The 21,652-nt window shown below is 38.1% G+C and overlaps 1 protein-coding gene and 1 long non-coding RNA gene across 2 annotated transcripts in view; one reads left to right on the forward strand and one right to left on the reverse strand.

The window, feature by feature from the left end:
• FAM151B (family with sequence similarity 151 member B) overlaps positions 1-19,173 on the reverse strand; it is a 55,067-nt gene extending 35,894 nt beyond the window's left edge. The window contains 3 exon segments of the mRNA XM_021007545.2: positions 9,642-9,807; positions 16,126-16,251; positions 19,079-19,173. Of these exon segments, the coding sequence (XP_020863204.1) occupies positions 9,642-9,807; positions 16,126-16,251; positions 19,079-19,103 (317 nt within the window). The 5' untranslated portion in view covers positions 19,104-19,173.
• Positions 18,854-21,652, forward strand: LOC110222532 (uncharacterized). Its single transcript, XR_013486124.1, has 2 exons — positions 18,854-19,383; positions 19,537-21,652. It is a non-coding gene; the product is annotated as an uncharacterized LOC110222532 (long non-coding RNA).

Here is a 21,652-nt window from a genome sequence, read left to right on the forward strand (position 1 = left end):
CAAATTCAGAATAACAAAAAAAATATTAAATGGTGCTGAATTTGTGAAAGAGGAGAGTTAATTGTTTTAAACCAAATTCATACAGTTAAATGAAGCCTTCTTGCATACAAACTTCCTCTTCCTTTGTCCACTTCCTTCCTGGATACCCTGATTCCAAAGGCTTTGAGGGATTCTGACACTATTGTACAACACAGAATAGAAAGTGATGAATATTATGTTCATTTCATGTTAAAATTTCCTCTGCCTTTAACATTAGTCTGAACAAACATTCCTTGGGAATTTCCAAACAGCATCTAGTACCACAAGATATCGGCCAATTGAGCCCAATTGCTAAAAAGATACCTATCTGTAATACACAAATTTTTTCTCCTGATGCTTAGTTTTATTTATATGTAATCAATAGTTGTATCTTACATTTTATATTATTTTAAACAGCCGTAAAATTAAATTGTATATTATCTTGCAAATAAATTCTATTTTTTCCTCCTAAGAAAAAACTGCCCTGTTCATCAGTGCTTTCTTTTGAATTTCCTTGTGTTCTCTTCTGTGCATTTTTAAAATATGTTTCAATAGTCCATTTTTTATTGCTATCATTATTACTAACTTCCCTTCTCCCTATAATCCCTTCTCCGCAATTAAAAACCAAGCAGGGCAGTTACGGAATCTTGGAACAAATATATACAGTCAAGGAAAACAAACCCACGAAGTGATCTTGTCCAAAAATTTATGTCTCTCTACCTTGAGTCCATCACTTTTCTGTCAGGAAGGAGATAATGTATTTTGTCATTGGTCCTAATTAGACATGATTGGCTTGTTCACTGCATTAATCAGAATTCTTAAGTATTTCTATGTTGTTTTTCATTACAATGTTACTATCTGTGTATAAATTGTTCTGGTTCTGCTCATTATTTTTACACTGGTTTGTGGCTGACTTTATGTGCAGTTCTGGTATGGATGAAGTCACTTACTGCAATTTCTCATTGAATTTCTTGATCATCATTCGATCTGGTACAGATTTCAGTTTTTTTCTGTAGTAGGTAAGTGGGAGCTGGTCAGTCTGCTTCTGTTTAGACAGACATCTTGTCCAAAAGCATAAAGCATACAATGTTGTGTTTTGTTTCTTGGCTATTTCATTCTGGCCTTATGAAGTTGTTCACTTTTACTGGATCATATATCTAGAGCTGCAAGGCAACTCTGGGGCCATTTAGTTCAGTCCCCTGCCCTCACCGGGGCCCAGGGAGGTTAGGTGACTTGCTCAAGGTCATACAGGTAGTCATCATCAGAAGCAGAATTCAAACTCCAGAGGCAAGTGTTCTTTCTATGTACAACACTCTCCAGCAAGGAAAACCCTTAGGTCCTCAGTAGAAGAGGGAAAATATTTGGAGAGTTGAAACAATGAAGACCTCACAATTATATTTTGAAGTATTTTCTGATAAAATACCCAACTCATTTTACCAAATTGGTGAAACTGCAACTTTATAAATTTCAGTTTCAAATTACAATATGTACAAAAGTTTAAACAGATTTTAATCTACTCTTAGAAAACATTAAGTAATGTTTTTAATTCAAAACAGCTACATTTCATGTGGCACAGTGGAGAGAGTGCTGGGCCTGGAGTCAGGAAGACCTGAGTTCAAATTTAGCCTCAGACACTTATTGGCTGTATCACCCTGGGCAAGTTGCTTAAACCTCTATTTGCCTCAGTTTCCTCAACTGTAAAATGGGGATCATAATAGCACTTACCTCCCAGGGTTGCTGTGAGGATCAAATGAGATAATAGTCATAAAGTATTTATCACAGCACCTGGCACAGACCAAGTGATTGATATAGATATACACACACATATATACATATACGTACAAACTATTATTATGATGATTACTAGTAGCTGTACTTAGGTGACAAAGAACAACTTGAAATACACAAGTATTTCTTCTGGATGATAGGCAGGTGATGCTCAGCATTATTTTGATTAACAATATGATACAACTAATTCTCTCTGGGGGAAAAATTCTATAAATAAATGAAATGTAGCCAGTTTTCAAAAGTTAAAGTACCCTTAGTATGTTCTGAAAGATAACTGAACTTGGAGTCAGAGGACCTAGATTCAAATCACAGGTCCGTTATTTTTAACTCCCTTATATGACTTTGGACAAATCACTTATCCTTTCTGGGCTTTGGTTTCCTCATTTGTAAAATGAAGGTGTTGGATTAGGTGGTCTTTAAAGTCCCTTCTGGCTGTAACTCCTTGGTTCTACTGTATTATAAATAATCTCCCTGATCTTCTATAATTAGAATATGTATGTAATATGACATATAATAATAACATATTATATATAAATGATATATAAATTAAAATACAGAAGTGTATATATAATATGTAATAATATATAACATATAAATATAATATAATTAGAAAAATATTTTTACAACAAAAATGTTCTAATCAGAACAATGTCTATATTACTCATTCTTTTGACCTACCCAACTGTATTGTTATGTAATGTTATACAGGCTGACAGAACTAATTTGCCATCGAAAGCAGTAAATAACAAGAATAATAAATAGCAAATGATAAGCAGCTTTAAACACTGCCTTTCCAAAAGTAAATTTCAACTAAAATGATCCTTTAAAAATAATTTGGGGTTTTGTGAAAAAAAAAAAATCCGAAGCATTCTGATCGTATAACAAGAATAATAAATAGCAAATGATAAGCAGCTTTAAACACTGCCTTTCCAAAAGTAAATTTCAACTAAAATGATCCTTTAAAAATAATTTTGCATTTTGTGAAAAAAAAATCCAAAGCATTCTGATCATATTTATCTTATCTTGTTGTTTGATATAAAATCTGTTCTCACAAGATTGGAGCTGGTTGGACTAGCCACTACACACCGATTTTTGGAGCCTTTTTAAAAAATTCATTTCCTTTTCAAACTCCTTTGCATTGATACTCATTACCAGCAGGTGGTAGCAAAGTATCATTTTGTGTGTGTGTGTGTGTGTGTATTTCTAAGCTTTATCAGCAAAAACCAAGAAAAAGTATTCAAATATGATATCAAAATGATAAACTTGCTGAATTGATAATCCCAAGACAAACCAAGATTCCTTTACACACATAGTTCTTCATTTTAAAAATACAATTTTGTTTAATGACCTGTTGGTAAGCAATTAAGTCAAATAATTGTTAACCAACTAAGTTTCAACTCTTCAAAAAATATATACATTCCCTACTTGTTTCATGCCATTTCTCTGCTTTATTCATTCAGAACAACTCTGTTAATACCTATATTTCACTTTTCTACTTTCAGCTCACTTAATTGTTTCTGCAGCAGTAGCCATGAAGCTTGTTTTGAGAAGCCACAGAGAGAAAGAACCTATGAACATAGAATTTAGAGCTGAAAGGGAACTTAAAGATCATCTAGTCCCTCCTCCATGTTTTACAAATGAGGAAACTGTAGCCCAAAGGCTTAAAGTGACATGCCCAAAGTCACAAAGGTTCTAAGTAACAAAGTAGGAATTTGAACCTACCATTTCCCTACAAATCCATTTCTGTCATAACAAGATTTGGCATAGTGGAAAGAAGAGCAGATTTGGAGTCAGAAAGAACTGTGTTAAACTATTTTGACACTTGCTAGATGTGTGACTCTAAACAAGTCATTTCGCCTGCCTACTCCTTAGTCTATTTATATCTATGAAATGTGAATAATGGTAGGACCTAATCTTATGGACTGTCATGAGCCTCAAATGATATAATGTAAGCTCCCTGAGAGCATGCCAGGACCTAGAACAGCTCCTGGTACACAGAAGGTACCTGATAAACGCTTGCTGGATGACTTTGGTATATCTGTCATTCACAAAACATGGTTTTATTATGTTTTGAGAGACTAGTTCACTGAACTCAAACACCTACTTTTGAAACATTAAACTGCCAAGTTAAATGTCTCAAATGCTTGTTAAGTAATGTATGTCAAATGCTTTATAAACCTTGTAACCTTCTAAAATGTCAGTTATTCCATGACACCATCCTTGAGTAGACAGTATTTTTAAAAAGCCCTGACTCTCATCTCCACACACTAAATTCATAAAGGACATTCCACTATAAGTAGGCAAAGAAGTTTCTCTTGTTTGTCTGTCTCTCTTTTTCCCTGTCTCTTCTCCACCCCCAGACTAGGAGGCAGAAGACTAAAGCCAGAAGTCTACCTCAAACACTTAATAGCTGTGTGATCGAAGGGAAATTCTCTTTACTTCTCAAGTCTCAAACTGTCATCTATAAAATGGAGATAATAACAAATATACTCCCTACTTCACAGGGTTGTTGTCAGAAAAATGCCTTGCAAATCTTAAAGGACTACGTAAATGTGAATTATTAAATGTCATTGTTAGGCTTAGTCCTTGGTAATATGACCACAATTACTACATTGTTTCTGTGGGAAGATATTGTCACTCAACAAGGATTTATTAAGTGCTAACAGAATTTTCAAGAATGTACTACAACATGAGAGCTACCTGCACCTCCCTACTAAAGGATTACACGATCACAGATTTAGAGCTGAAAGGGACCTCAGAGGCCAATTAGCACAAACTTGGATATGTTTTTTAATCACCTTTTTTTTCACTGCTTACCTGTTTATATTAGAACAAGTTCTCTGGCATTTCTTTTCTAATTGTATTTCTATCTTGGCTATACTCATCTATGAACTAGTCATAAGACTTAACTCACGCTAACAGAATTTTCAGCTTTGTTTTCTTTAGACTTCCTTGTCCCTTATATTGGTTAAAACGCTCTGTCATTTTAACACTCTCACATTATATGATTGTATTAGTATCTTTTTAGGTATACTTTTTTCAGAAACACATCTAAGAAAGTTATTGAATTACAGAAAATGATTTGTAAGGGCCCTCAGAGGTCATTTAGCTCAACACAAATCTGAACAAGTATCTCACAAGTCTGACTAGCCAACCTCCACTTGAAGATCTTCAGTGATTGTGAAATCACTACTTCCTGAAGCAGATGATTCTAGTTTGGGGCAGTTCTATTCCTTCTATGAAGTCAAAAATCTCTAACTTCTCCCCTCCTGTTCTATTTGCTGGGGCCAAGCAAATCTGTACACGTACCCAAGGCTTCACCCTGAACTCTCCTTTCTTCTATGGACTTAATTATCATCTGTATGAAGATGATTCGTAAATCTATATATCTAGTTCTGGTTTCTCCTCCAAGCTTCAGTCTTGCTTTACCAACTGTCAATTAGACATTTTAAAGTACATTTCTTGCAGGCATCTCAAACTCAATATGTCCAACACAGAACTCTGTATTTCCCTCAAAATCTACTCCTCTCAAGAGGAAGCTAGGTGGCACAGTGGACAGAACTCTAGAGTCAGGAGGACCTGAGTTCAAATTCGACCTCAGACAGTTGACACTTACTAAAAGCTGTGTGACCCTGGGCAAATCACTTAACCCGGATTGCCTCACAAAAAAAAATATAAAAACAAAACAAAAACACAACACTCCTCTCTCTAACTTCCCTATTTCTGTTGAAACTATTACTATCCATCCAGTCACTCAGGTTCACGACTCTGTAATCATCTTCTATTTCATATTGGAAAAAAATGTTTAAAGGTTAACTAAAATAAGTCTTGGGGAAGCAGTGTTGTTCTTTGAATAAAAAGAAGCCTTGGAGTCACTAGGTTCTGTGTCTTCCCTCTGTCATATATTTGCTGAGTGACCAAGCCAAATCATTTAAGCTCTCAATTCCTCTGACACCCTCTAAGATGATAAGTTAGAAAGGAGTTGCTGATCTGCATCTGTGGGCTGGAGTTTCCACATTGAAAGATCTCAAAAACTAAACCTGGATAGGAAGTGCATCATCATCAAATAGTATCTGTTAAACATTCAGACTTCAGTGGTTCAATGATCCATGAGTTCATGAATGTCAGTACTCCCTTTCTACATTAGTAGCCAGTTTCATGAGCTACTTTAACCATCCTCTAGTAATTAGAATTCATATGTACAATTAAATTACCATTTAATGCTAACAGAAAATAATAATGTTACCACTTTGATGGTGATTACATACAATATGAATATTAAAATTTTACTTTATTTTTGTGTCTTTAATTATATTTTACTGTTAGCAAATTTGTTTAAACTTTCTATAATTTTTTTTAATGATTCCCAGTTAAAAAGCTGAAGAATTAGTTCTCAAATTTAACAGATCTCAAAATAGCTTCATACTGCAACAAATTAATGTTATATGGATCATGAAAGCAACCTGGCATAGTGGATAATGAATAGAGCCAGCCTTGAAGTTGCAAGACCCAGATTCAAGTCTTCCCTCTGACACAGGCTGTGAGACCCTAACTGTGTCACTCTTGTCTAAGACTATTAAATTATAGAACAGCTGTTGATCTGCATTGGTAGAGGGAGTTTTCCCACCAGGAATTTCCTACAACAATGAAACGCTGTTTGAACAGGTTCAAACAACAACAACAACAAATTGTGGGCACTGCTCGAAAGACCACAGACTCTGCTTACTCTACTCTTTAAGACTGTCCTTCCCGGTAGAAAATTGGGAAAGAATTTTTACAACCTGTCTCTCTGATAAGGGCCTCATTTCTAAAATATATAGAGAATTAAGACAAATTTATAAGAATACACACCATTCCCCAATTGATAAATGGTCAAAGGATATGAACAGGCAGTTCTCAGATGAAGAAATCAAAGCCATCTATAGTCATATGAAAAAATGCTCTAAATAGTTATTGATTAGAGAAATGCAAATCAAAACAACTCTGAGGTACCACATCACACCTATCAGATTGGCCAACATGACAAAACAGGAAAATGATAAATGTTGGAGAAGATGTGGGAAAATTGGAACACTAATGCATTGTTGGTGGAGTTGTGAAATGATCCAACCATTTTGGAGAACAATTTGGAACTATGCCCAAACGCCTATAAAAATGTGCATACCCTTTGACCCAGGTATAGCACTTCTAGGGCTATATCCCAAAGAGATCATATAAATGGGAAAAGGACCCACATGTACAAAAATATTCATAGCAGCTCTTTTTGTGGTGACAAAGAATTGGAAATTGCGAGGATGCCCATCAACTGGGGAATGCCTGAGCAACTTGTGGTATATGAATATAATGGAATACTATTGTGCTATAAGAAATGATGAACAGGCTGACTTCAGAAAAACCTGGAAAGACTTGTATGGTCTGATGCTGAGTGAAGTGAGCAGAACCAAGAGAATGTTGTACACAATAACAGCCACATTGTGTGATGACTAATATTGATAAATTAACCCTTCTCAGCAATACAAGGATCTAAGCCATCTCCAGAGGCCTCATGATGGAAAAAGTTATCCACATCCAAAGAAAGAACTATGGAAGTTGAATTGCTATCTTTTTTTTCTCTTCTGTTCAGTTTTTTTCCTCTTTCTGATGGTTCCTCCTATTGGTTTTAATTTTTACTTACAACATCACTAATGTGAAAATATGTTTAATAGGAATGTAAACGTATAGCCTATGTCAGATTGTGCACTGTCTTGGGGAGGATGGTGGAGAGGAAGAGAGAGAAAAATTTTAAACTCAAAAGCATATGGAAGCAATTGTTGATAAATCAAAATAAATTAATAAAATAAATTAAAAAAAAAAAGACCGTCCTTCTCAATACAGAATCAGGGCATTGGTAGGTGACGTCAAAATGATCCTACTTGGCCTCTCTGTACAGAACATTAGGTAGTGTTGACTCCCCTCTCCTGGATATTCTCTCATTTTGGGGTTTTTATGGCACTACTTCTTTCTGGCTCTCCTCTGGTGTATCTGACCTTACCTTCTCTGTCTCCTTTGTTGTTTCATCATCTGTATCACACCTCTTAACTGTGGGTATTGTCTAAGATTCTGACCTGTACCTCTCCCTTAATTCTACACTCTCTTCATAACCTCATGAGCTTCTATGAGCTTTATTAATATTTCCATACGGAAGACTTCCAAGATCTCTATATCCAAAGCCAATGTTTGCCCTGGGTATTTAATGGATGTCATAAACTCAACATGTGCAAAACAGAATTTATCTTTTCCCAAAAACCCACTCCTCTTTCAAACTTCCCTATTTCGGCTGAAAGGACCACCCACCATTCTTTTGCAAAATAGATTCATAATGTTGACATCATCCTCAACTCCACATTTTCCCTCATCCCATATGATGAACTGCCAAATCTTACCATTTCTATCTCTAAAATATCTGTCACAGCTGACCCCTTCTCTCTTCTCACATGGCCACCACCTAAGTTCAAAATTTCACTACTTCTCACCTGCACTATTACAACAATTTATCTCTCTAATTCAAGTCTCTCCCCACTCTCACCTAACCATTACATAGCTGCCAAAATGATTTTCCTTCAGTGTAGATGTAACCAGGCTTGATTCAGACCAGTTCTCTCGTAGCCTCTGTTCGATACTGCAACAAATGAGGTACTACTAGGTCATTTAACAGTTAGCAAAAGGAGATTAGTATACTGTGCTTGATTCAGCACATATACTAAAATTGGTACAATGCAGAGCCAAAGAGATCATACAAGTGGGAAAATGACCCACATGTACAAAAATATTTATAGCAGTTTTTTTTGTGGTGGCAAAGAATTGGAAATTGAGAGGATGCCCATCAACTGGGGAATGGCTGAGCAAGATGTGGTATATGAATGTAATGGAATACTATTGTGCTGTAAGAAATGATGAACAGGCTGACTTCAGAAAAACCTGGAAAGACTTGTATGATGCTGAGTGAAGTGAGCAGAACCAAGAGAACATTGTACACAATAACAGCCACATTGTGCGATGACTAATATTGATAAACTTAACCCTTCTCAGCAATACAAGGATCTAAGACATCTCCAGAGGAATGTAAATGTATAGCCTATATCAGATTGTGCACCATCTTGAGGAGGGTAGTGGGGAGGAAGGGGGAGAAAAATCTAAAACTCAAAAAATTTTGTTGGGGCAGCTAGGTGGGACAATGGATAGAGCACTGGCCCTGAAGTCAGGAGGACCTGAGTTCAAATCTGGCCTCAGACCAAACACTTGACACTTACTAGCTGTGTGACCCTGGGCAAGTCACTTAACCCCAACTGCCTAAAAAAAAAAATTGGAAACTGAAGGGTGACTATCAATTGAGGATTAGGTGAATAAATTATGATAATAAATATAATGGAATAATGCTATTATGCTATAAGAAATGATGAAAAGGATGGTTTCAGAGAAACCTGGGAAAACTTTTGACTCATACAGAGTGAAATGAGCAGAACTAGAAGAATAATACCACAACATTTTAAAGACAAACAACTTTGGAAGCCCTGAGAACTGATCAACTGTGATTCCAGAGGACTGATGATGAAAGATGGTACCAAACTCCTAAAAAAGACATATTTTTTGGACATGGCCTATGCTAGAATTTGTTTTGTTTGACTATACAAAAGTTTTGTTTTTGTTTTTGTTTTCCCAATGGAGGTGGGGGGTGGGGATGGGAAGGGAGGTTGAAGGGAGAGAAAAGAGATTTTTGTTAAATGAAAAAAATTCAATTCAAAGTGAATTCCTGATCTAATAGGAATATAAGACATTTGTGCCATTTTCCAACATACCTTTTAAAATCAAGTTTGATGCCTTTATTGCTTTTTAAAACTTCACTTAGCCACTCCTGGAGAGTGTTATCACTGTTTATTTCAGGAGGATGAGCCATTATTGGCTGTCCATGTTCTGATTCATCACAGGAAAGGAGGATATCTGCCTCTATCATGTGAGCACCACCTATTTAAACAGACAAAGAGAAACATTAAAAAAGTGAATGCTAGATAAGTCTAGGGAACTTAAAGGATTCCATATTCAAAACTCTTTTTCTGGTATATAAATTTGCTTATTTTTATTTCCTAATGGTGTCTATAACAAACCCACAACTGCTGACTACCTTGGCAGCAGGGTGGTACATTGAATAGATCTCAAGTGAGGAAGCCCTGAGTTCAAATTCAGCCTCAGATACTTCCTAGTTGTGTGACCCTGGGCAAGTCATTTAACCTGTTTGCCTCAGTTTCCTCAACTGCAAAATGGGAATAATAATAGCACCTATTTCCCAGAGTTGCTATGAGGATGAAATGAGGTAATATTCCTAAAGCACAGTATGGAGCCTGGCACATAACAGAAGCCATATAAATGCTTATTCCTTCCCTATCTTTTCCCCTTCCATGATTCCTAACATAAGAACACAGAATAGAATAGAGAAGGGCGCAAAGTGTTGCTGACAGGAAGACATCAGTTACTGACTCTGACAAAATCATTGTTGCAGAACTTTTTGGTGTACTCTGTACATAAGACCTCAAGCAGATTATAGCACATAATAATATATTAGGCTTTTTCAAAGCAAACTGAAACAAACACCACATCTGGAAAGCCATGTATGTTACCATTCTCTTGAGAACCACACTGCTCTGACAGAAGAGGTTCTACTTCACACTCTTGCACTTCCTCTGTCTAGAACATCAGCTCAACAACCACAGGATAAGGCATCCTATATAAGACAAACTGAACCAGATTTCCCAAATATACACACAGTGCTGGCTGGTTATGACTGAATGGGGTAGAAAGTCACCTAAACTGGGAAGGCCCACTGGGATTAAAACTTGTCCTCTATATTTTACCTTAATTAAATTATCCTTAGGATACACAAAACATGAAGCATTTTCAGTCATTTTACAACTAAGTAAGGGATGCATTCATGGAAACTTTTCCTCAAAAATGTTTGGGGGTTTTTTTGTTTTGTTTTGTTTTGTTTTGTTTGGCTAGGCAATGGGGTTAAGTAACTTGCCCAGGTTCGCACAGCTAGTAAGTGTCAAGTGTCTGAGGTTGGATTTGTACTCAGATCCTCCTGACTCCAGGGCCGTTGCTCTATCCACCGCACCACCTAGCTGCCTCAAAAATGTTTTGACGGTGGAAAGAGAAGGCAGTATGGGCAGGAGGCAATTTCAGTGAGGTAGAGTTATTACTTGGAAATGGAAAATTGAATGAAGAAATGGAAGGTAAGAGATACTAAAACAAACTTTACCTACCTATCAATTTTACCTTCAACTAAACCTGTGTATGTGCATGAATAAATCAACAAATTAATAGCTTTTATTGATCTTTAAGGTCACTTCAAGCTTTAAATTTCTATTTAAGTCAAATAAATTAAAACATATTTAGCTCCTATTTTATGCAAAGAACTATGTTATGTGATAAAAGACACAAAAAGTTTAGCTAAGACAAGGTCTCTGTCTTCACAGATCTTCCAGTCTACTAGAGGAATGAAAAATGAATACACAGCCAAAACACAGTATCAGGCAAGGCAAAGCAATAAGCACTTATTAAATACCTTCTATGTGCCAGGCACTGTGCTAAGTGCTAGAGATACAAACCAAATACAAGCAATAAAACAAAAAAAACCCCATCTCTGCTTCAAGGGGCTTATATCTGAATAAGTGAAGACAACACACAAAACGGGGTGGGGGGAGATGGCGTTAAGTGGCGGGGGGGGGGGTAGAGGTGTCATGGCAAGTAAAGTCCAGAAAGTCAGAAGATCAACTCTGAGGGGAATGAAGGTTAGCCTGCCTGGGCCTTTCCCCAAAATGTAACACCCAGGGGGAACTCATCAATAGAAGGTAGCTGATATGGTAGAGGGATAAACTAACCTATGTAAAGCACCTTGCAAATCTTAAAGGATTATATAAATGCTAGTAAGGAGGAGGAGAGGAGAAGGATGTTCCACTATGAGAAGGGCATAGAGGTAGAGGGATAAATGTTCCAACGTGAGGAGGCGCCAGACACTAAAGGAGTCTCCAGGGTGAGAATGAAGCTGATACATGGTGCTGAAGTCCAGAGAGTCAGAAGCACAGCCAGGACAGGTAAGTTATGTGATCCAAGGAGGAAAAGGGCTTATTGACAGAATAGATCAATAAAGATTTTATGGAGAAGATAGTATAATTTATATATGGAGAGAGATAAATAAGGTAAAGAAGAAAAGGGAGGACATTACAAGCATACATAAGGATTAAAACAGAATGTAGGCCTCATAGTTCCAAATGATTCTCTGTATTGATTTTTATGAAGCAAGAATAATTTAGTACTTATGCCATAGTTTTCCTGCAGTCAGTCAGTCAAAAAGCACTTATTAAGTGCTTACTACATGTCAGGGCTATACTAAGCATGGAGATTGTTGGTTGGTTGCTGTCCTTCGTTCTCAAATACGACCGAAATGACATCACTATGTTAAAGTTACAGTGTGTCCAACTGTGGCTGACCAGACCAATACAAGCTCAGAATGTTCTATCACAGGTCAGCCACAAATAGTGCATGTGAACATTTAAGGTGGATTCTCTAAATGTGTGTATCTTGTGTTTCTTTTGAGCTACTTCAGTTCTGCTTTGCTCATAGAACACAGCACTTTCTCTGATGAGGGCACACCATACTGGATGGTCCTAAGCAAAGCGTTTCCTATGTCACACAATCAATTACAAAGTTCTTCAGAGACTTTGAAAGTGTACTTGTAACCATCGGTTACAGCAAATGGAGAAGTTCTGAATACTGTGGATAAGTTCCCTTACCTTGGCAGTTTACTTTCTAGGGATGTACACACAGATGATGAGGTTGACACGTGTGTTGCCAGAGCTAGCTCAGTATTTGGGAGACTCCACAGGAAAGTGTGGGAGAGAAGAGGCATTAGAATGACTACCAAACTCAAGACCTACAGAACCATTGTGCTGACCTCAGTGTTGGATGCCTGTGAAACCTGGACAATATACCAGTCCCATGCCAAGAAACTGAATCACTTCCATTTGAATTGTCTTAAGAAGATTCTGAAGACCACCTGGCAAGATAAGGTACAGGACACAGACTGTTACTTGAGCTAAACTGCCAAGCATTCAAACTCAACTGCAGAAAGTGCAAATTTAGAGACATTTCTACTCCAAATGATCATATGGACTATTTTTGCCCAACCTGTGGTGGAGCATCCCTAGCTTGTATTGGTCTGACCAGCCACATTTGGACACACTGTGACTTGACTCTAACATAGTGATGTCATTTTGATCCTCTTCAAGAATGAAGGGCAACAACCAACCAACCAGTGGAGGAGACAAAGAAAACCTTCCTGCAGGAGATAAAATTTGAGCTTAGTCCTGAAGAAAACTAGGGCAGCTAGGAGAGGGAAGTGAGGAGGAAGGACATTCCAGGGCATGGGCAATCAGTCATGAGATGGATAATACTGCGTGTGAGGAACAAGTAGGAAAGCTGGATCAGAAGAGGACACAGAAATGAGTAAGGTATAAGAAGGCTGGAAAGGTAGGAAGGGGTCAGGATGTGAAGGGCTGTAAATATCAAAAAGAGAATCTGATTCTGGAAGTGACAGGGAGTCAGTGGAGTTTACTGAGTAATGGGGTGACATGGTCAGACCTGTGCTTTAGAAAAATCATTTTGACAGCTGAGTGGAAGACAGCCTGGAGTGGGGAGAGACTTGAGGCAGGGAGACTGATTAATGGTGTGATAAGGACTCTGCAAAAGGATAGCAGCCATGTGAGTAGAGAGAAGAGGATACACAGGATAAGCTGTGAAGGTAGAAAAGACTTGGCAACAGATTGGATATATGGAGAGAGTAGTAGAGAGAAGTTTAGGATGATACCAAGGTTGGGTGCCTGGGTGGCTAGAAGAATGGTTGTGCTCTGGACTAATAGGAAAATGGGAAGAGGGCTACTTTTGGGGGAGGAGGAAGATAATGAGTTCATTTTGGACATGTTGAGTTTGAGATGCCTGTGGAACTGTCCAAGAAGCAGCAGACAGAGTAGGGCTACATAGATAAAGATATAAATCTGGGAATCACGTCTACCAAGATGATACATGAACCTATATAGCAGCTAAATGAGATCACCAAATGAGATAGTATAGAGAGAAAAAAGAGAAAGACCAAGGAGTAAGACTTGGGGGGACACCCATAGTTTGGAGGCTCAACCTGGATAAAGATCCAGCAAACAAGACTGATAAGGAGTGGTCAATGAGGTAAAAGAACCAATAGCAAACAGTGCTATGAAAACCAGAGAAGAGAGAACATCTAGAAGAGAGTGACTGACCGTGTCAAATGTAGCAAATAGGTCAAGAAGTATGAGGACTGAAAAAAGATCATTAAATTTGGCAATTAACAGATCACTAGTGACTTTAGAAAGAGCTGTTTCTGTTAAATGATGAGGCTAGAGACAAGATTGCAGAAGGTTTAGAACTGAGTAAGAGGAAAGGAAGTGGAGGCAAAGAAAGTATATGGCCTTCCTAAGAAGTTCGGTGGTGGGGGTGCAGAGTTGGGGGAAAGAGAGGACGGGGGAGAGGTAGGATAATAGTAGAGACTGTAGAATCAAGTAAGGGTTTTTAAAGAATGGGACACACATGAGTTATTTGCATGCAATGGCTTAAGGTGCCAGTATTTAGAGAGAAATCAAAAATTAGAAAAGGAATGGGGATGATAGAGGAGACTGAAAAAAACAGAATGGGATGGGATCAAGGATGTACATCAAGAGATTTGCCTTAGCCAGGATAAGGGCCACCTCTTCATGAAAGATAGAGGTAAAAGAGGAGACAGTGGAAGAAGGTGTCTGAGTGATGTGAAATGACAAAGACCCAACACTGATACTGCTACTGATATGAGAGTAATATTATTTTTCAAAGTTTCCGATTAAGGAGTCTGTTTCCACAATGATAAACGTTATGATTTAAAAAAAAAAAGATATCATCCAAGTGTTTCCAAACATCTAGCTATGGATAAACATCCAGGTGTTTCATTGAATTTTTGCTTTTCATCCAGCTGTTTCTCTTTTAGATACTGTGTTATTCTGAAAGTTGACAAAATGGAAGTTCAAAGAAACAGTAAGGTTCAATCAGTTACCTGGCACAGTTACCTTCTAATTCTTGGGAAGAGTCATATAACACTAAAAGACATTACAAAGGGAAGCTATGAAATCTTTCTGAAAATCTTCAAGAAATTTAAATTATTATAACAGATCAGGTACTCTTACTTGGAAACAGAAAGAATGCATGAGACCTTCTAATGACTTTAAAGCCCTATAATCTACTATTTCAGTGCAATAGAAAATTTAATTGAATGTTTTTCACAGTCAAAGTTCATATCCCATATTTTAAAAGCTATGTAATCTGAGGCAATTAAAATAATATGGAGGCAAAAAGAAATGGTAATAAGAAGAGTCGAACTATTGTATAAATTTGCATTAATGTTAAAATAGTCTTAACATGATGGAATACTAAAATATTACAGACCTTTGACTGATTTCAAACTGTTTTGTAAGTGCAACTACCTGACCAGTTAAGATCATTAAGAGTGACTGAATAATCCTTTGAAGGGGTATTATCTTATAACTGAATCAGCCTGAGATACAAGTATTTATGATTTTATCACCAATAAATTAGCATTATGCATAAAGTATGAAATATTAAATGTATACTGTGCATAATACAAGGCAGGGAAATGAAGAAGAAAGGAACAAGGACCATTAGTTACTTTCTGGCTTAATATGAGAGTGCAGTCATAGCTAGATAAGCACATTTTAATTCTTGCAAAGGAAATAAATATTGTCCAAGGAACCTGTTTATTAGTTATGGTGGATATTTAAAAGATTCATTAATTCAACAAATGGGGTTTTTTTAAAGCACCTATCATATATGGGAATGGGTACTATAAGAAGTATAAAGGCAGTGCCTGAATCATAAAGCTTACAATCTAACAGGAGAGGAGAAGAAACGAAATGGCAACAAAACAAGGTAGTACAAGATAAATGTCATATGAGTACTACAAAGTGCTACTGGAGCTTAAAAGAGGGAGATATCACTTTCTATTACAGCCATCAGAATGGAGAAGACCCTTCTGTGATAGATTTTTATTTTTAAAAAAATGAAATTCAGGGAGTCCTCTCTGAAATTTGTTTCCTAGAATATATGTCATCTTATGGTACTGTTCCTTGGACCTCATCCAATAACCTAAAAAACATAGAGAAATTCAATAAGTTGTTAGACTCTAAAGTGTCTAAAACTCAAATATTCACTTACTTTTTAGTGCCTCTTTCATTTGTGACTTATGGTTAGCTGCATGATACCAGATGACTTCAGCTCCATCTTCTGATTTAATCTGTTTATTTTTAAGGAAATATTCAAATATGTTCTCACTCCCATATCCTGAAACAAAAATATTCAAATTAAAGTTAGTTGAAGATAAGTGGCATAGGACTAAGAACAGAATTCAGAATCAGAGGAACGGGGTTTGGGTTCCAGTTCTGGCACTTAATGACTGTCTGAATGACTCTGGGTGATGGTCATTTAATTTCTCTGACCCTTAAATTCCTCACGTGTAAAATGGGGATAACACCACCTACACCATTCATCTTACAAGGCTGGATCTGAGGGGATGGCCTCTGTAAACCATAACAGGCTAACAATGTGAGCTATTTTTCCTAACCATAATTCCCCTTGCTTTCTGGTCTTAAAGAAAAACATATGTTGAAGAAAATAAAGGTCAATTAAGTGGAGGAAAGATCAAACAAGTAAAAAGACAGAAAACAAAGTGAAGGACAGAAAATTTCAAGGTTGGAAATGATATTCAATATAAAAATGATATTCAAAAATTATCAATAGGAACATATATGAGTTTTCAAGGAAATATACACAGATACATAGGACAATGTAAAAAGCAGTAAAGAAAAGAGAATATGTTGAAAGGATGTGATACTAAGACTCTGGTGGGGAAAAACTAGTCATAACTTTGTACAAAGTTCTGAGAAAGGACTACTCCAGAAGTGGCTACGGATGTCCGAGGATGAATCATTTTTGAACAGGGGAAAGTGATAAGATCATACCAGAATTTGGAGAGATCTTATTGATCTTAATCTAGACAAACCATTTTTATAGAAGAAACTGAGCCTGAGAATGGTTTAGTAACCTCCCCAAGTTCACACAGAAAACAGGTTGTAAAGCTGGAGTTTGCATGGTGGTCCTCTTACAATAAAGCCCGGGGCTTTTTGTAAGCTTTACACCTTGAAAACATTTTGACAGCTATTTAAAGAACAAATTAGAATAGGGAAGTGTTTGGAGGTAGAAGAATCAATTAGGAAGTTATCATAGGTATCATCCAAGTAATGAGGTATTAAATTAGAGGTAGCAGTATGAAAGAAGAGAGGGATACAGATAGAATCAACTCCTGGGATAGAATCAATAAATAAAAGCACATTATTGGATTGGGTAAGGATAGGTTGGAGACAGGGATGAGTCAAAGATAACTCCTCACTTAATCTTGTATCTTGGTTAACAGTTAAATAGAGGCAATCCTGAGGGGACAGTGTGGTGGATTTGGAGTGGGAGTGGTAAGCTCTGTAAGTCACTTCTCTGAGATTTCACTGTCATCTGTAAAATTCCTCTAAATGATATCTTAACACCTCTACCAACTCTATATCTATGATACTATTTATTGTTCAATCGTTTTCTGTCATGTCTGACTCTCCATGTCCCCATTTGGGGTTTTCTTGGCATACATACTGGATTAGTTTGCTGTTTCCTTTTCCAGCTCATTTTACAGATGAGGAAATTGAGGCAGAGAGTTAAGTGGCTTGCCCAGGGTCACACATCTAGGAAGTGTTTGAGGCCAGATCTGAACTCATGAAGCTGAGTCTTCCTGATTCTAAAACTAGTGCTCTATCCCACTGTGCCACCTAGCTGCCCTAAGATATTATACCGCCCTAATTGAGAGGATGGTGGTATTCTCAACGGAATGAGTAGAGTTTAGATGGGGAAGTATGTAGGTAGAGAATAATCTGCTCCATCTGGAACATGTTTAGTCCTATCAGGCACTCTACATGCTGGTAGAGATGTCCAAGATTAAGCTGAAGATGCTGGACTGGAGTTCAGAAGAAATTTGAGCTAGATAACTTTTCCCTTTTTTGTCTTTTAAAACCACTGTTTACTTCTTACAGTGATTAGCAGTAAAAACTTTTTTAAAACCTCCTTTCCTTGTTTCAAAGGCACTCTCTTCTTTCGATCCTCAGCTTCATATCTACATCTACATAAATTAGCCTTTCCTGATCCTCACCCCTTAAACTGTTAGTGTCCTCCCTCCATAAACTACATGATGTTTTTTCTCTCTGTAAGCTACTTTTCATTTATTCTTTTAATATTTATCACACAGCAAATAAGTGTCTGAGGCTGGATTTGAACTCAGGCCATCCTGACTGCTGGCTAGGTGCTCTATCCACTAAGCCACCTAGCTGCCCCAAAACAGATATACTTAAAGATATCTGTATTTAGCTACCTAGTTATACATATAATTAAACATACACATACACTTAATTATAAATATATATAGTATATGCATCTATATATGGATGTAGGCTTAACTCCTGTCTTACAATATAATTAGAGAGTACAAACTGTTTCATTCATTACATTTGTGTCACCAGCTCTTAGCACGAGGCAGAAAACAGCAACAAGTAAATGCACTCTTGACTGACTTGATGTGAGAGGAAGAGACTCTGGGGAGAATCTGGTCCCATGTCTTCATTTTGCAGATGCAAAAACTGAGGCACAGAGAAGGGGGGTTACGCCTCATGAAACTTTCTGCCCACATCAGGTCCGACTGCGCCTTAGGTCTTGCCCCCAGCAAGACAGACAGACAGTCTCTCTGTCTTTCTTTCCTCTTTCTCTCTCTCCCTCTCCCTCTCCCTCTTCCTCTCCCTCTCTCTCTCTCCCTCTCTCCCTCTCTCCCTCCCTTTCTCTCACGGCAAGCTCGGAGGCAGATAATCTCGCGAGACTTCCTCGGTCTAGAAACCACGTCTTCGGCAGGGGCGGGGGGATGGGGGGGCAGAAGGAAGCGCTGATAGGCCCTTTCAAAGCACCTCCTTAGCTTCGCAAGGCGTAAGAGGACCGCAGTAGGACCAGATGGCCTCAGCCCCCGAGAAGCTCCAATTCCGGAGTCTGAGCAAGGGACTGAGGGAAGCCTAAAGCAAGTCAACCTTACCCTGACCCCCAACAGTCGTTGCCATGGGGACGAAGTCCGGCTCCGCTCGCGCAGGCGCAGAATGACACAAGGGGGGGCGGAACCGAAGTTCTCAACGCGTGAGAACGAGGCCTGCCGGGATTGTTTTGTCACGTGTCCTCCCTGCGGTGGCTCTGAGAACGCTTCCGTAACCGAAACCGGAAGCGGGTCTGGGTGTTTGTGTTTGCTCCTAAGGGGTGGGTGGTCAAAGAAAAGTGACCGCCAGGTAGGAAAATTGAGGACAGGATAAGATCAAAACAAGGCTGTTTTCCTTACAACCCTGTGAGGTAGGTACAGCAAAATATTAACTTGTCTATTTTGTATGTGAGAAAGTGAAAACTTATGGGAGTTAAGTTGAACTGCCCTTGGCCACGCTCTGAGTGCCATTCCCAAGTCCACGAGCACAATCGCATAAACTTTATTTTTCGTCCTCATTATAGCTGTCAGCAAGCATTTATTAAGCACCTGCTGTGTGCTGAGCGCTGAGGATACAAAGAGACAAAAACGTAGTGCCTGCCCTCAAGGAGCTTCCATTCTGATGAGAGAGGACCTGCAGAAGACTACATGTAAACAAGACGTACAGGAAGGGAAAGGCTTCTCCTAGAAGGTGGGACTTTAGCTGGGCCTTGAAGGAAGCCAGGAGGTGAAGAAAAGGGAAGCATCCCAGATGTGGAGGACAGCCAATGAAAATGCCTGAAAGTATGTTCGAGGAATAGCCAGGAGGCCAGTGTCCCTGGATCGTATAGTATGTGGATGGGGGAGTAAAACATAAGAGGACTGGAAAGATAAGGAGGAGTCAGGTTATGGTGACTTTAAAAAGTGAACAGAATTTTACATTTGATCCTTGAAGTAACAGGGAGCCACTGGAGTTTTTATTCAGGAGAGTGGTGTGGTCAAACTTGTGCTTTAAGAAGATAATTTTAGCAGCTGGGTGGGAAGAGATGAAGCAGAGAAACCAACCAGCTGATTATTACACTAGTCCAGATGTGGTCAGCTAGGTGACATAATGCATAGAGTGCTGGGCCTGGAGTCAAAAAGCTCCTCTTCCTGAGTTCAGATCTGCCCTGAGACACTAGTTGTGTGACCCTGAGCAAGTCACTTAACTCTTTGCCTCAGTTTCATCTGTTAAATGAGCTAGAGAAGGAAATAGCAAGCCACTCCAGTATCTCTACCAAGAAAACTGTAAATGGGGTCATGACCAGGACACCACTGAAAATGACTAAACCAGATGTGAAGTGGTAAGGTCCTGCACCAGAGTGAGGGAGCATATACAAGAGATGTTAGGAAGGCAGAATCCACAGGTCTTGATGACAGTTTGGCTACATGTGGGATCAAAGAGGGACTTTCAGAATGATGTGAGCCTGGATGACAGGGGCATTGTAGTGTTCTCAACAGTAAGGGGAAAGTTTGAAAGAGATTTGGGTAGAAAGATAATGAGTTTAGTTTCAGATATGTTGAGTTTTAAGATTGCTTCTGTCTGATGCAGTACTTCCACTAAAACTGCAGGGCCACCCAATTATTTGCACTTATTAAAAACTGAACACTTGCAAATGATTGGACTAGATGCTGATTATAAGCAAGAACCTGTGTCTAAATGACACTGCCTTATATTTGCATTCTAATAGTACTAGCTAATGTTCCCATGGTACCTAGCCAAATACTCGTTCACTGACAACTTTTAAGTTTCCCCAAACATTTTACAAACATCATGTCAGTTTATCCACATTGGACTCAGCTTGTTGCAGAGCTCAGCAAGCTGAGGGGAGTCCTTCAAGTCTACTTCACTCCTTTATAACCAGCCTGGCCCCAGACTCCACTGACCCCTTGATTTAACCATCAAGCCATGTATAGTTTCCTCACTTCCCCACTTTTTTTTAGAATTGATATCCAAATTAACATTGCTTTTGCCATGACAGAAGGTTCCACTCCACTACCCTGTGGCTCCACTTAGTGCCTATGCTCTAAATTATGGACTGGGTAGACCAAAGCCTTTTTTTCTGACAACCACTCCCTCTTCCCATATATCTATACATGTTAACCCAAATCCATTTCTCACTTCTTCATAAATTATCTCACTTTTTCTTACCCTTCCATTGCACCCTCTAAAACCCTTATTATGTTATTAAATTGCTCTTCATGTTAGACCTATGCCCTTCTTTCCCTCCCCAAATACTTTGTGTAAATATTATAGTGAATTAAATGTGTACATGTTCTCACTCCCCATCTCCAACTGAATGGAAACTCTTTGAGGGCAGAGGCTGCTTTTTCATTTTGCTTTAGTACTATGTAGGACAGAGCCTCATACATAGTAGTAGTAGTTGTTTATTAAATTGCTTGTTGAATTCATCCTCATGACTTATTTTGCAATGTTGTTATACTACTACAGGTATTGCTCCTCTGTATTGCTCTCTTGACTTTACTTTTCTAAACTTTAGTTCTTTTTTTATGTCTTGTCTTTACATCATAAGCATTTCTCACTGAAGCCCTCAGATTGAACTCTTTCCCTTATGATGAATGAATCCATTAAAGAAAAAAAAATCCAATACAGAAAACTTC

This window comes from Phascolarctos cinereus, unplaced genomic scaffold (genome assembly GCF_003287225.1).
Source record: "Phascolarctos cinereus isolate Bilbo 61053 unplaced genomic scaffold, phaCin_HiC Scaffold_4;HRSCAF=312, whole genome shotgun sequence".
NCBI classification, from domain to species: domain Eukaryota; kingdom Metazoa; phylum Chordata; class Mammalia; order Diprotodontia; family Phascolarctidae; genus Phascolarctos; species Phascolarctos cinereus.